This window comes from Pristiophorus japonicus, chromosome 7 (assembly GCF_044704955.1).
Source record: "Pristiophorus japonicus isolate sPriJap1 chromosome 7, sPriJap1.hap1, whole genome shotgun sequence".
Classification (NCBI taxonomy): Eukaryota; Metazoa; Chordata; class Chondrichthyes; family Pristiophoridae; genus Pristiophorus; species Pristiophorus japonicus.
Window position 1 is genome coordinate 217,140,670 of NC_091983.1, and position 16,450 is coordinate 217,157,119.

Genomic DNA, 16,450 nt, shown 5'->3' on the forward strand with positions numbered 1-16,450 from the left:
TGGTAGAGAATTCCACAGGTTCACCACCCTCTGAGTGAAAAAATTTCTCTTCATCTCGGTCCTAAATTTTCTACCCCTTATCCTGAGACTGTGACCCCTTGTTCTAGACTTCCCAGCCAGGGGAAACATCCTCCCCGCATCCAGTCCATCAACCCAGTCACAATTTTATACATTTCAATGAGATCCCCTATCATTCTAGTGAATACAGGCCTAGTCAACCCAATGTCTCCACGTAGGACAGTCCTGCCGTCCCAGGAATCAGTCTGGTGAATCTTTGCTGCACTCCCTCTATGGCAAGTATATCCTTTCTTGGGTAAGGAGACCAAAACTGCACATAATACTCCCAGGTGCGGTCTCAACAAGGCTCTGTATAACTGTAGTAAGACATCTTTGCTCCTGTACTCAAATTCTCTTGCAATGAAGGCCAACATACCATTTGCCTTCCTAACTGCTTGCTGCACCTGCATGTTTGCTTTCAATGACTGGTGTACAAGGACACCCAGGTCCCTTTACATCGACACTTCCCAAGCCATCACCATTTAAGTAATACTTTGTCCTTTTGTTTTTCCTACCAAAGTGGATAACTTCACATTTATCCACATTATACTGCATCTGCCATGTGTTTGCCTACTCACTCAACCGATCTAAATCGCCTTGGACGGCAAACTTGGAGATATAACATTCTCTCTCTCTCTCTCTCTCTCTCTCTCTCTCTCTCTCTCTCTCTCTCGCTCTCTTTCCCCCCGCCCCCCAATCCTATGTGCTTTAATTTTGAACACTAACCTCTTCTGTGGAACTTTATCAAAGGCCTTCTGAAAATCCAAATACACTACATCCACTGGTTCTCTCTGATCTACTTTATCAGTTACAACTTCAAAAAACTCCAGTATGTTTGTCAAACATGATTTTCCTTTCATAAATCCATGTTGACTTTGTTTAATCCCGTTGATATTATCTAAGTGTGACGTTATCCTATCCTTTATAATAGACTCCAACATTTTCCCTACTACTGATGTCAGGCTAACTGGTCTAGGTATGACTCCAGCCAGTGAAAAGTTTTCCCCCGATCCTCATTGACTTCAATTTTACTAAGGCTCCTTGATGCCACATTCGGTCAAATGTTGCCTTGATTTCAAGGGCAGTCACTCTCTCATCACCTTTAGAATTCAGCTCTTGTGTCCATTTTTGGACAAAGGCTGTAATGAGGTCTGGAGCTGAGTGGTCCTGGTGGAACCCAAACTGAGTATCGGTGAGAAGGTTATTGGTGAGTAACTGCAGAGGACTGTCGAGGACACCTTCAATCACTTTGCTGCTGATTGAGAGTAGACTGATGGGGCCAGATTGGATTTGTCCTGCTTTTTGTGGACAGAACATGCCTGGGCAATTTTCTACTTTATCAGAGAGGGGCCAGTGTTGTAGCTGTCCTGGAACAGCTTGGCTAGAAGTGTGTTTAGTTCTGGAGCACAAGTCTTCAGCACTACAGTTGGGATTTTGTCGGGTCGATAACCTTTGCTGTATCCAGCGCACTCAGCTGGTTCTTGATATCACATGGAGTGAATTGAATTGGCTGAAGACTGGTATCTGTGATGGTGGGGACCTCAGGATGAAGCCGAGATGGATCTTCCACTTGCCACTTCTGGCTGACGATGGTTGTAAATGCTTCATCCTTGTCTTTTCCACTCGCGTGCTGGGCGATTGTTGAAGATGGAGATGTTCATGGATCCTCCTCCTCTGATTAGTTGTTTAATTCTCCACCACCATTTATGACTGGAAGGGAGCGGACTGCAGAGCTTTGATCTGATCCGTTGGTTGTGGGATCACTTAGCTCTGTCTATAGCATGCTGCTTCTACTGCATAGCGTGCATGTAGTCCTGTGTTCTAGCTTCACCAGGTTGGCACCTCATTTTTAGGTATGCTTGTTGCTGCTCCTGGCAAGTTCTTGTACACTTATTGAACTAGGCTTGGTCCCCTAGTTTGATAGTAATGGTAGGGTGAGGGATGTGCCAGGCATGAGGTTATAGATTGTGGTGGAATACAATTCTGCTGCTGATGGCCCACAATACCTCATGGATGCCTAATTTTGAGCTGCTAGATCTGTTCTGAATCTATCCCGTTTAGCATAATGGTAGTGCCACACAACATGATGGATTGTCCTCAGTGTGAAGATGGGACTTCATTGCCACACTGTGTGGTGGTCCTTCCTACCAATACTGACATGGACAGATGCATCTGCAATAGGTATATTGGTGAGGACTAGGTCAAGTACGTTTTTCCCTCATTGGTTATCTCACAGCCTGCTGCAGGATCAGTCTGGCAGCAATGTCGTTTAGGACTCCGCCAGCTTGGTCAGTAGTGGTGGTACTGAACTAGTCTTGGTGATGGACATTTAAGTTCCCCACCCAGAGTGCGTTCTGTGTCCTTGCTACCGTCAGTGCTTCTTCCAAGTGGTGTTCAACATGGAGAAGTTCTTATTTCTAAGCTGCGGGAGGGCAATAGATGGTAATCAGCAGGAGGTTTCCTTGCCCATGTTTAACCTGATGCCATGAGACTTCATGGGGTCCAGAGTCAATGTTGAGGACGCCTAGGACCATTCCCTCCCAACTGTATACAACTGTGCCGCCACCTCTGGTGGGTCTGTCCTGCCGGTGGAACAGGACATACCCAGAGATGGTGATGAAGCTGAAAGGTATGATTCTGTGGCTATGTCAGGCTGTTGCTTGACTCGTCTGTGGGAAGCGCTCCAATTTTGGCACACGTCCCCAGATGTTCGTGACTAGGACATTGCAGGGTCGTTTGGGCTGGGTCTGCTTAGATCGAGGGTCCGTCCAGTTTTATTCTTAATATACTTCTTTGTAGCGCTTTGGTACAACTAAGTGGCTTGCGAGACCATTTCAGAGGGCAGTTAAGAGTCAACCACATTGTTGTAGGTCTGCAGTCACATTTAGGCCAGGTCAGGATGGCAGATTTCCTCCCTAAAGGACATTAATAAAACAGATTGGCTTTTACAATAATCCAGTAGTTTCACGCTCACCCTTTCTGATATTAGCTTTTTTATTCCAGTTATTCCCATGATCTGAATTTAAATTCCCCAACTGCCTTGGTGGGATCTGAACTTGTGTCTCCAGATCATTAGTCTAGGCCTCTGGATTACTAGTCGTAACATAACCAGCTATCATACCATACCATACTGGAGCTCATCCAAAACTGCGCCACCCATATCCTAACTCTCACCAAGTCCCATTCATCCATCACCTCGTGCTTGCTGACCTACATTGGCTCCCTGTCTGGCAATGCCTCAATTTTAAAATGCTCATCCTTGGTTTTCAAATCCCTCCATGGCCTCGCCCCTCCCTACGTTCTCCGAGATCTCTGTGCTCCTCCAATTTTAATCGTTCCACCATTGGTGGCCGTGCCTTCAGCTGTCAATCTCTGGAATTCCCTCCCAGGAGATTTGATAGAGGTTTTCAAAATCATGACTGGTTTTGATAGAGTAAAAGGGGAGAAACTGTTTCCACTGGCAGAAGGGTCAGTAAACAGAGGACACAGATTTAAAGTCATTAGCAAAAGAAACAGAAGTGACATGAGGGAACATTTTTTTCCACAGCAGTTGTGATGTGGAATGCACTGCGTGAAAGGGTGGTGGAAGTGCATTCAATAGTAACGTTCAAAGGGAACTGGATAAATACATTAAGGAGAAAACACTTACAGGGCTATGAGCGCTGGGACTAATTGGATAACTCTACCAAAGGGCCGGCCGGCACAGACACGATAGGTCGAATTGCCTCCTTCTGTGCTATGCTTCCTCCAGTCAGTGAACTTACATATATTATTATTTTAAAAAATTGTTCAGCCACTAAGCATACTTTCATCTAATCCATTTAGGAGTACAGATAGAAGAGCCAACTACAATGGCTAGCTGTCTCTTATTTGGCAACTTCCCGAATGGAGATAAAGGGAACTTTCTCAGTTACAAGACTATTTTGTAAAATCCTATTTAAGTTATCATATGAAATTTAATACAAAAATCTTCCCTGCTTGGTAGAAGAATCAGACCTGACTAGAAAAAAAACTAGTTTTTCCTGCTTTGTTTTGTACTTTAAAGTGTCAGCCTTGGCTCAGTTGGTAACATTCTCTCCTCTGAGTCAGAAAGTCGTAAGTTCCAATCCCACTCCACATAATCTAGGCTGACACTTCAGTGCAGTTCTGAGGAGGGTGATGCAGTGTAGGAGGTGCCGTCTTTCAGCTGCAGGGTTAAATCATAGTCTCATCTGCCCTCACTGGTGGATGTAAACAATAGCATGGCACTATTCAAAGAAGACAGAGATGTTCTCCCTGGTGTCCTGGCCAATATCATTAAAACAGATGGATCTGATCATTTATTTCATTACTGTTCATGGGACCTTGCTATACATAAATTGACTGCTGCATTTTCCTATATAACAATAGTGACTACACTTCAAAAGTACTTCATTGGCTATAAAGCGATTTGGGACACCCTAAGGTTGTGAAAGGTGTTATTGTGAAAGTTCTTTTTTGCTCTCCCCAGGATCAATTAAGTGAGAGATTATTTTTCCCATGGATGGGACAAGAATTGTTTTGATCATGAGCCCTGGGTTACATGTTTTTGACATGCTCAACTATTGTTGCAGTAGGTGGCTGCTGGCTGATTTTTGTATATCTGCTCCTAGTTGATGCTAACTTAATTTACCGTTAAATTTACAGAGTGCAGAGAAGAGAGACAGCGCATCATAGAGGAAGAAAAGGCCAGAAGAACACCCAAACCAACCTTTGTGAAATTTGCTAATCCGAAATCTACAAATGAATCTGGTTTTCCCAACAGTCATGTTCTGGATGCTCTCCATGAAGGCCAAAGTTCTTCAAAAGCTCCTCTATCAGACGACAAGAACACGCCATCTCGTTGGGCTATTTCAAGAGAAGAAAGTAAAAGACCAGTGGGCTTGCGGGCATCTGCACAGCAGCAGAGGAACGATTCAAAGACCACCAGTGTGAGTGGGTATTTTCGGAAGAACACCAGTCTTGGTGATCTAAGGCAGTCTCCTGCCACAGCAAGGAAACTGGACAAGCTGGTCAGTGAGATCCGAAGGGAAACCAATGTGATCATTCCTGAACGTGATCGGAAGATTGCAGCATTAATGCTGGTCAAACATCAGGAAGAACAGGAGAGGCTGGAACAACGCCTCAAAGCCCAGCAGTTCTGGGATAAACTGAAGAGGACAGAAAGATTAGCACAAATGAAGAATGAGACTGAAAGGCAGCAAGGCTTAATCAAGAGTATTGGCAGGTGACCACATTAAACATGATTTTCTTTTTAGAATTTAGTGATGGAGTCAGAAGGGATTGTGCTTTTATCATGAGGCCAGTTTAGCCTACAGGTACCAATGCAGTGTAGGAAAAATACATAAGCTGCTTCAGTGTATGCCAGTGAGATTCTTCTGGGATGCTCTTAATTAGGTCATTTATTACCACTGACCTACTCAGAAACTCTAATTTGCATAAGGATTCCTTATGCAAAATTCTGTTTCTTGGGCAACAAGTTCCACACACAGCGAATGTAGAAAATCATGAGACATTACACCATGTCAAATAATTTGCCCTATTTTCAATTCATCACCTCGCATTACTCCACCCTTCCCCATTTACCATCCCCAGTGAGAGACTTGTAACCAATAGTACTTGACCTTGGTGGTATATAGCTTAAAATACACTCTCCAGGCACAACCCAAGTTTTGAAGGACAGTTCATAGACACTATGACACAATTTTGCACGCTACCGAAATTCTATTGAAAACAAAATTCCAAGGTACCTGAAAATTTCAGACAATCATCGTTACACTTTACTCGTATCTTAGTGACAATGCAACTGTCCTGTATCAGTTCAATGCCGACCAGTTTTGGTTTCAAAGTGCTGACCAGTTGAATGGAATTATGAAAGTTTTCTTTTTAATATCTGTTAAAGTTTTTAAGTGAAATGAATTCAGACAGTCTTGGCTTCCAGACTGCACTGGAAAACTATCCTCAAATTCAGCACCAATTGGGAAATCTGAAGATCTGATTTTTTTTTTTCCCCAATCATCTTCAATCCAGGAGATGCCAATTTACATTCGGGTCGCCTTGCTTGACATTGCCCAGATCAGGAACTGAGTGGGGTGGTGCCCAAATCAGAAACGGAGTGGGGTGGTGAATCATTCAGACAAAGGCCTGAGTTATGAGAAAAGACTTGGAAAAACTCAGACTCATCAGCCTTGAAAGGACAAAAATGAGTGGTGTTAGATCTCTTAATTTCCAATGAAATGCGAACTCCGATTGTCGTTTTAATGTAACTTTATTTTGGCAGCAGCAACAAGCTCTTGGCTTTAAGCCAGGCCTTTGTCCTTCTGAGACCACATGGCCAAAATGGCTGTACTTATACCTGGTTCAATTTACAGAAAAGAACTCGCCTTCTTTGACCTTATTGGCTCAATTGATAGTCTTTTAACCTTTAATTGGCTCGCTACCCAAGGTCCTAAAATGTCAAGTTGATTGATGACTTAATGCAATGTGGTCTGTGTTCTTTCAAAACTGCAGCCAGGCTGCAGAGCTTGAATTCTCTATTAATCCCCCCATTGATTCTTTCACAAACTGAATCATAAAACATCAGCTATCACTGGTTAAACAGTCTACAAAATAATTTCATACATGTTAATAGAGTTTCCTTCTAAAATTTGTTGATGTGTTTTGCCACATGTCCGGACTAGTAACTTCCACACAAATTTACACCAACCCGAGTTCCATCGTGGCCGCAATGGAAGTCTGGTTTTAATAGGTTAATTAACCTTATTCCAATTTAATCCAAATCAATATCTTAATTCAACCAGTAAACAACCTTCCCTTAAGCATAACATACTCCTGTGCCACGCACAGACAATCCGCTGGGACCTGCAAGGTGTCTCACCTGCGGTACAGCAGCTGCAGCCGCCTGGTTGCAACAACATTTAATCAACATAAACAAACAATAATATAAAAGTAAAACAATTACAACAAATAGAATTAAACCTTCCACCAATGAAGTTCCTATTGAACCTAGCCATTCAGTGGCTCCTCCACAAAGTGAATGATGGGGGTTGCTTAAGTTTTTCTACCTCCTTTTGGATATGCTCCGCTAAGTGGATAATTTCTTCGGAGCTATCTGGGATATGTGTGCAACACTAAGTTCCGAGTAGGGCGCAAGTACCTCCCTTTTCAACCAGGGTGTAATCAAGGGCCAGTCTATTCTGTAGGGCTACTGTGCGGATTGCTACCATTTCTGCATTGATTTTAACTAGGGCCTCTGAGGTATCATTGGCTACCCGTTCCACAACGGATGCCATGTTAATGGATTCCCTTGCCAGTCTGGCGTTCCCATACCTGGGGATCAGAATGGCAAAGAACCTCTCTGTTTCTGTGATAGCTCTCTTAGGATGGTGTAAATGTTCCGACTTTATATGATACATATATGGCACAATTTAGGCTAAAAAGCAGGATCCCGTCCAATTCTGGGGCAGCCAAGGGTAGGCCTTGTGGCCACACACCCAATAAGTGCCATTATATGCAATGAATGTTAGCTGTTTCTTTGTCAGCAACACCCCGGGGCCTGATAAGGCTTTTCCATCTTTTTTATTCAGAATCCCCGTTACGTTAAAAATTCCCACATCGGCCCAGTTTGGACGGTTCCGTGGCTTGATTATATTATAATTCCGGGAGCAGTTACTATACCCATATTTTGGCCTCCTTTGATGTTTCTAATCAGACAGACCGATTTCCCCCAGTCTTCCTATTCCCGTTGTATTAGTGATAACAAAAAATGGGGGCCGTTTGGAATTATTGTAGCACGGTTGGTATCCCCCTTCAAAGGTAGTCAGATTGTAACCTGCTGACTTCCATTTACGTGCCCAGTTTTCCGTATCCTGAAACGCATTGCCTGTTTTGCTTTGATTCATTATCCACTCAGCCATTTCTGAGATATTCAAGGAAACTGGCCTCAAGGGAATCCCTCCCTTTGAGTGAATAGGAATATGCGCACACACCCAACAACTAGAAATGTTACCTTGTTTGGCATAAATGTATGACCTATATAAAAAGGTATTTACATGTAATTCCCTTGGTACCCTACTATTTCCCTTTGGTGCAGAGGGTCGGCAAGTAAGAAGTAGTCAAATGCCTAGAAGACCTACAATCAGTAATACAGTAAATTTATACATTTTGGCAAAAAGTAATTGTAAGATCCCTCCCACTTGGCACCCAAAGGTTCTTTATGCAACTTTTTCACATACACCCAGACTCCCGGGATGATTTCGTGTCTTCCTTCGGGTAGATTACCCTAAGCTGCCGATACCTGTCGGGAAACAGAACTAATAGCATTGGTTAGGTTCTGACAGTATGATAACAAAGTGTCACTCATTAAGTGAACATCAGCTTTCCGTAAATCGATAGTTCCTGGCAGCGACATGCGTCTTCCTGTTATAATTTCAAATGGGCATAGACTTGTAGTTCTGTTTGGGGTTGCCCTAATGCTACATAGCACTATTGGTAGTGCCTGGGGCCATGGTGTTCCTTCTTGGTGATATTTGGCAAGCCGTTGTTTCAGAGTTCGATTCATTCGCTCTATTTGTCCTGATGATTGTGGATGATAAGGACAGTGTAAATCCCACGTAATGTTCAGTAACCTACAGACTTCTTAGCAGACAGCACCTGTGAAGTGTGTTCCCTGATCTGAGTCAATGCTACTCGGGACTCCCCATCGGGGAATATAATCCTTACACAAGACCTTTGCAGTATGATTGGCTGTGGCTCTTTTAGTTGGGACAGCTTCTACCCATCTAGAGAATCTGTCGACCATGACAAGAATGTTAGTGTATCCTTGGCATGAAGGAAGAGATATATAATCAACCTGCAGATGCTGGAATGGTCCGACAGGGGCAGGGGTCCTCAGTTGGGACATTACCGTGATGGGTCCAGAATTATTTTTCTGGCAGACCACACAGCGGTCTGCTACCAGCTGGGCATGTTATTTTTTAAATCCCTGACCCCACCAGCTTTTCTGGAACCGTGCCGTCATCTGTTTTGAGGCCAAGTGTCCCCACGCATGGATCTGTTGGGCTAAAAAAGGCATAAGCGCTTGTGGCACGACTGGCTTGTTGGTAACTCTTTGTCTCCAGACACCATCTTCACATAGCTTAATTCCTGCCTCAATCCATGTCCATTTTCCCTCTCGGGAGCACTCGCCTTGCATTGTTTGAAGGTCTCGTGTCAGAGTCCTGAGTGCTTTCAATCTGCACATCTGTGATGGTTCTTCTGGGCGAACGTCCTGTGAGGCGGCATCTTTAGCTGCCTGGTCGACTAGGACATTTCCCTGTGCTTCTGTGATATTTTCCTTGGTATGGCCCTTACACTTCAGGATGGACATTTCCTGAGGTAATTGTATGGCCTCTAGTAAGTCTCGGACTTCTTTTCCATTTCGGATAGGTGTACCAGCAGCAGTGAGGAATCCCCTTTTCCGCCATAACAGACCAAAGTCGTGAGCGACTCCAAAAGCATAACACGAATCTGTGTAGACATTAGCTGCCTGGTCTTCTGCTATTCGACATGCTTCTGACAGGGCCCGTAACTCGGCCTGTTGTGCTGACGTTCCTGAGGGTAAACAGCCTTTTGCCACTACCTCATATAAGGTTGTAACTGCCCATCCTGCTTTTCTGGTACCATTGTCAACAAAGGAGGAACCATCCGTAAACAGGATGAGGTCTGGGTTGTGCAGAGGCTCCTCTGCTGCTAAGGCTGCTTCTTCTGTTTCTTTTAAAATCTCCATGCAGTCATGCTCTTCACATTCTCCCCCCTCTTGCTCCCTCGATTCTGACATCGGGAGCATAGTTGTGGGATTAACCGGGCTGGCCCGGACGATATGGAGATTAGGAGCTTCCAAAACTGCTGTCCAGCGGGTCCATCTAACTGCCGTCACCTGAGACATTCTATTCATAATGCGCAACAAAAATATATTCCAGTGAAAAAGAAGGGCGGCAAGAGAAGAGATAACCAGCCGTGGATAACCAAGGAAATAAAGGAAAGTATCAAATCAAAGACCAATGCGTATAAGGTGGCCAAGGTTAGTGGGAAACTAGAGGATTGGGAAGATTTTAAGCAACAGCAAAGAATGACTAAAAAAGCAATAAAGAAAGGGAAGATAGATTACGAAGGTAAACTTGCGCAAAACATAAAAACAGATAGTAAAAGCTTTTACAGATATATAAAACGGAAAAGAGTGACTAAAGTAAATGTTGGTCCCTTAGAAGATGAAAAGGGGGATTTAATAATGGGAAATGTGGAAATGGCTGAGACCTTAAACAATTATTTTGCTTCCGTCTTCACAGTGGAAGACACAAAAACCATGCCAAAAATTGCTGGTCATAGGAATGTGGGAAGGGAGGACCTTGAGATGATCACTATCACTAGGGAGGTAGTGCTGGACAGACTAATGGGACTGAAGGTAGACAAGTCCCCTGGTCCTGATGAAATGCATCCCACGGTATTAAAAGAGATGGCGGAAGTTATAGCAGATGCATTTGTTATAATCTACCAAAATTCTCTGGACTCTGGGGAGGTACCAGCGGATTGGAGAGCAGCTAATGTAACGCCTCTATTTAAAAAAGGGGGCAGGCAAAAGGCAGGTAACTATAGGCCGGTTAGTTTAATATCTGTAGTGGGGAAAATGCTTGAAACTATCATTAAGGAAGAAATAGCGGGACATCTGGATAGGAATAGTGCAATCAAGCAGACACAGCATGGATTCATGAAAGGGAAATCATGTTTAACTAACCTACTGGAATTCTTTGAGGATATAACGAGCATGGTGGATAGAGGTGTACCAATGGATGTGGTGTATTTAGATTTCCAAAAGGCATTCGATAAAGTGCCACACAAAAGGTTACTGCAGAAGATAAAGGTACGCGGAGTCAGAGGAAATGTATTAGCATGGATAGAGAATTGGCTGGCTAACAGAAAGCAGAGAGTTGGGATAAATGGGTCCTTTTCCGGTTGGAAATCAGTGGTTAGTGGTGTGCCACAGGGATCAGTGCTGGGACCACAACTGTTTACAATATACATAGATGACCTGGAGGAGGGGACAGAGTGTAGTGCAACAAAATTTGCAGATGACACTCAGATTAGTGGGAAAGCGGGTTGTGTAGAGGACTCAGAGAGGCTGCAAGGAGATTTGGATAGGTTAAGCGAATGGGCTAATGTTTGGCAGATGGAATACAATGTCGGAAAGTGTGAGGTCATCCACCTTGGGGGAAAAAAAAACAGTAAAAGGGAATATTATTTGAATGGGGAGAAATTACAACATGCTGTGGTGCAGAGGGACCTGGGGGTTCTTGTGCATGAATCCCAAAAGGTTAGTTTGCAGGTGCAGCAGGTAATCAGGAAGGCAAATGGAATGTTGGCCTTCATTGCGAAAGGGATGGAGTACAAAAGCAGGGAGGTGTTGCTGCAACTGTATAAGGTATTGGTAAGGCCGCACCTGGAGTACTGCGTGCAGTTTTGGTCACCTTACTTAAGGAAGGATATACTAGCTTTGGAAGGGGTACAGAGACGATTCACTAGGCTGATTCAAGAAATGAGGGGTTACCTTATGATGATAGATTGAGTAGACTGGGTCTTTACTCCTTGGAGTTCAGAAGGATGAGGGGTGATCTTATTGAAACATTTAAAATCATGAAAGGGATAGACAAGATAGAGGCAGAGAGGTTGTTTCCATTGGTGGGGGAGACTAGAACTAGGGGGCACAGCCTCAAAATACGGAGGAGCCAATTTAAAACCGAGTTGAGAAAGAATTTCTTCTCCCAGAGGATTGTGAATCTGTGGAATTGTCTGCCCAAGGAAGCAGTTGAGGCTGGCTCATTGAATGTTTTCAAGTCAAAGATAGATAGATTTTTAACCAATAAGGGAATTAAGGGTTACGGGGAGTGGGCGGGTAAGTGGAGCTGAGTCCACGACCAGATCAGCCATGATCTTATTGAATGGCGGAGCAGGCTCGAGGGGCTAGATGGCCTACTCCTGTTCCTAATTCTTATGTTCTTATGTTCTTATTCATAGACAGCAAAGTATGTATGATGTGGGTCACTTGACAATCAGCTTTTGGTCGAGGACTAGACCCGCAGTGATCATTACCGCTCGACATGTAGCTTCCATGGCCCTTAGGCAACTTCCCCATCCGAGGACTACCGCATCCAGTTTTGCCGAATAATAGCCAATAGGTCTTTGCCGATCCCCATGTTCTTGTGTCAGTATAGCTGTCATATATCCTTCTTTCTCATGGACAAACAGGGTAAATGGCTTACCACTGTCAGGGATTCCCAGACCGAACACAAAGCCTTTTTCAAACTCAGGAAGGCCTCTTGCTGTTCCTTAGTGAGGGTGATGGCTTCTTTAGAGGCACGTTTCCCCTTTAAGATATCATTCAGTGGCTGAGCAAGCTGTGTGAAGGAGTCAATCCAATTTCTGTTAGTTACACAATCCCAAAAAAGACCTTAGTTCCTGAATAGTGGTGGGTTTTTTAGCAGCCCGAATGGCTGCAGTTCTATCCTGGGTAAGTTCTCTCTTTCCTTGTGAAATCTTTTGTCCCAGGTATACAACCTCTCTTGGGATATTTGTGCTTTGTCGATGCTGGCTTTATGTCCTTTCAGCCAAAGGTGGTCCAGCAAAGCTCATAAATCTTGTTTATGCTGTTCTTCCGTGTTTGAAGCTAGCAGGATATCGTCTACATATTGGATGACTGTGGATGACAGGGGAGGTAATTCTCGCAAATAGCTTTGTAAAGCCATTTGGAATACCGTAGGGCTGTTGTGGAAACCCTGCGGTGACCAGGTCCAAGTATACTGTTGTCCTTGGACAGTGAAAGCAAACCACTGTCAAACCTCTGGTGCCAGAGGCACCGACCAAAATCCGTTGGCCATATCTATAACCGAGAAATATTTATGTTCCGGTTTGAGGGCATTAAAAATGGTGGAGGGATCTGCGACTAAGGGAGCTTTTTGATCAATACACTGGTTAGCTTTCCTATAATCGACAGTCAAACGCCAAGTCTCATTAGATTTCTGTACACGGGGCTATTGGAGGAGCGATGCGTTTTAATAAGCACCCCTTGTTTCTCCAATTGCTGAATAACCGGTAAGATTCCCGCGATGGCAGTTGGACTGATGGGATACTGTTTAGTGCATGGAGGCTTGGTCCCGGTAAATGACGCAGGCTCCATCTGGAGTAGGCCACAATCGTTCTTATCTTTAGCCCATATCGGGTGTTCCTTCAATTCTTCTTTCTTCAAAGTTTTAATTGACCATGTCACCCGACCATCCTCGAAATGCAACGATGAATCTACTTGGATTAGAACGTCCATTCCCAAAAGGGGTTGATGTACTGGGCCTATCCAGACCGGCGTGGTTAGTTCATGTGGACCCAGCCCTATAAGTACCGGTGTTGACCTTTTAATTTCCATTTTATGGCCCCCAACTCCATAGGCTGTACGTGCCCTACCATCCAACGGCAAAAAGTCTCCATATTGTAGGGGTAAGCATGTTAATTCAGCCCCTGTGTCTAAAAGACAGTCCACATCCTTATTGCCCACCCTCACAGTTATATATAGCCCACCTCCCCTTTGTTGTATTAGTGCGAGGAGGGGGGCCAGGCTGGACTCTAATCGTTTATTGCTATCCCAAGTAACTCCTTCTGTTGTTGTATTGTCAGTCACTTAAATGCTTCTATGAGGTCGTTATCTTGTGAGAAGCCTGGTTTGTTGGCTGAATTGTATCCCTGGCTGCGTCCTCTTCCCTGGCCATGACCTTGCTGTTTTGCCCTGCACGTCTTGGCCCAGTGACCTTCTTTCCCACAATAATGACATTTTCCGGGTAATTTTCCTAATAACTGTTTATCGGAATCCTGGGATTTCCATCCCATAGTCTGTACAACTCGGACTTTAGCTCCCATGTCCCGATCTAATTGGTTGCATCGATCCACCAATGCTGTAAAGGTAGTTCCTCTACCTTCCCAGTCCGGTAACACTACCTTAAGCATTTTGGACAGTTCTGGCTTTAGACCTGCCACGAAAGCTGCTTTCAGGGGTCCAAACACTTGTTCATCCATTTCCTCATCCGTATTATTCATACCCGAATGTTCTAGCCACGTGCATCTAAACCGCTCGTCATACTCCAGGATCTCCTCTGTTCCTTTCTGTTGGCAGGCTGCAATTTTTCCCCAGTTTGTCTTAGCTGGACTGAAGGCTTGCAGCCAGTGTTTAATCGCCTCCCATCCTGCGTTTAATTCTTGCTCATCCTGCCCCAAAGCTGCTTCTACCTTGTCGTGCAATTTTCTTCCCTGTGTTTTTGGCACCATTATGGTCAAAATTTGCACTCCGTCCCAGGGATGAAGTTGATATATATTTCTTAAGCGGTCCAATTGGTCCCACGTTTTCACTCCCCCTTTCTTTGAATTGGACAATTCCTTGGATCATTTATCAATTTTCTCTGGGTCTGCCGGATCATGAACTAAGTATTCTGCATAACCCTTTTCCTCGTTTTTTTGGTTCCGCCCTCATCCGCAGTCTCTTCTGATTAGACTACAACTCGTCTTTTTTTAAACGGGGCAAAGCGCACTCCTAATTCGTCAACCTCCGACTCTGTATCGTCAGAGGATTCAGAATCCGTATCTATTCCTCGGTCGTGTCTTCGGGTTTGCACTTTTAATTTATCCAAACATGGGTGCCCTGGGAATTGACCGATACATTTTCCTTTTCCTATTACTGTCTCTTGACCTAATGATTTTTTCCATTCTTTAATTTTACCTTTAAGATCTTTAACTTCCGCTTCCGACTGTTCAAGTTCAAATCTTTTCTGTTGCAGCTGTGCACAAACAGCTTGCAATTGATCCTTTGTACTGGTCAGTTATCGATCATGTTGGGAACGCATTATAATTTCATTCCGCTTTCGGATCTGTCCCATAACGGCTAGGGACCATCTAGTTCTTTATTTTTCATACGGGTCGTTTTTCCCCAGACCCTTTTAATCTCGTCCAAGGACCAATGTCGTTTGGAGTTTCCGTACTTTTGTTCGATCTTAATACTGGTTTTAGATAAGTTGAATTGTTGCTCTATGTATTCTTTCAACTGTTGGAGGATTTCATCTATCGAAACCTCAGATGGTGCCCGCCCGCCTTTAACAGTTGTAGGCAATTCTTTGCTCTTATCTCCTGCTGCCATAATACTGATTTCTTTACTGGGGTCTCGAGTCGTAGGCTTTCCCGCCGATCAGTGGGTCGGTGATTAATTAACTAACACTCCGCCGAAGTTAGACGTCTATGGGATCTCGAGCCGACTACCAACCGGAGGGTTCGCAAACCGGAGGCTTTCAGAATCGCGTAGAAGGAGAGACTTTTGACCGAGGACTTTTATAAAGAGGAGTCCTTACCTCAGTATGTAGGTCCGATGTCCAAAATTTAGTTTCTTTCCTCAGCGATCGTGTTCGTGACGCCAAAATTGTTAGATCTCTTAATTTCCAATGAAATACGAACTCCGATTGTAGTTTTAATGTAACTTTATTCTGGCAGCAGCAACAAGCTTCTGGCTTTAAGCCAGGCCTTTGTCCTTCTGAGACCACATGGCCAAAATAGCTGTACTTATACCTGGTTCAATTTACAGAAAAGAACTCGCCGCCTTTGACCTTATTGGCTCAATTGATAGTCTTTTAACCTTTAATTGGCTCGCTACCCAAGGTCCTAAAATGTCAAGTTGACTGATGACTTAATGCAATGTGGACTGTGTTCTTTCAAAACTGCAGCCAGGCTGCAGAGCTTGAATTCTCTATCAAGTGGGGTTCTGAGTCTGACCTTTCCCACTCCACAGATGCTGGCTGACGCGTTTTCTGTTTTATTTCAAATGATATAACTGGAATATTGTTTTTAATTGAAGTTAAAGCCTGGCTATGGGAAAAGGGAAGTTGGCTATGAACTTAGGAAAATGCAAGACCAGAAAGCATTTTACACAGGAATTATTACTTGGTATGGTCTTCTGGGTAGGGTAGTGGACACAAATTTAAAGAGGCTGCTGGATGCTGTTATTGGGGAGGGGAATTATAGGTTTCTGTGATAGGACGAGCTGGATGGGTTAAATGGCTTCCCTCATCTACATAACATAAGAACATAAGAAAGAGGAGCAGGAGTAGGCCATATGGCCCCTCGAAATAAGATCATGGCTGATCTGATCATGGACTTGGGTCCACTTCCCTACCCGCTCCCCATAACCCCTTATCCATTTATCGTTTAAGAAACTGTCTATTTCTGTCTTAAATTTCCATAGCTCTCTGAGGCAGCAAATTCCACAAATTTACAACCCTCAGAGAAGAAATTTCTCCTCATCTCTGTTTTAAATGAGCGG

At 44.0% G+C, this 16,450-nt stretch overlaps 1 protein-coding gene across 1 annotated transcript in view; it reads left to right on the plus strand.

Moving 5' to 3' along the window:
* The window catches only part of LOC139266938 (coiled-coil domain-containing protein 177-like), a 68,295-nt gene that overhangs the window by 35,723 nt on the left and 16,122 nt on the right, over positions 1-16,450 (plus strand). The window contains exon 2 of the mRNA XM_070884572.1: positions 4,723-5,302. Within this exon, the coding sequence (XP_070740673.1) occupies positions 4,723-5,302 (580 nt within the window). The remainder of the gene's footprint in view (positions 1-4,722; positions 5,303-16,450) is intronic.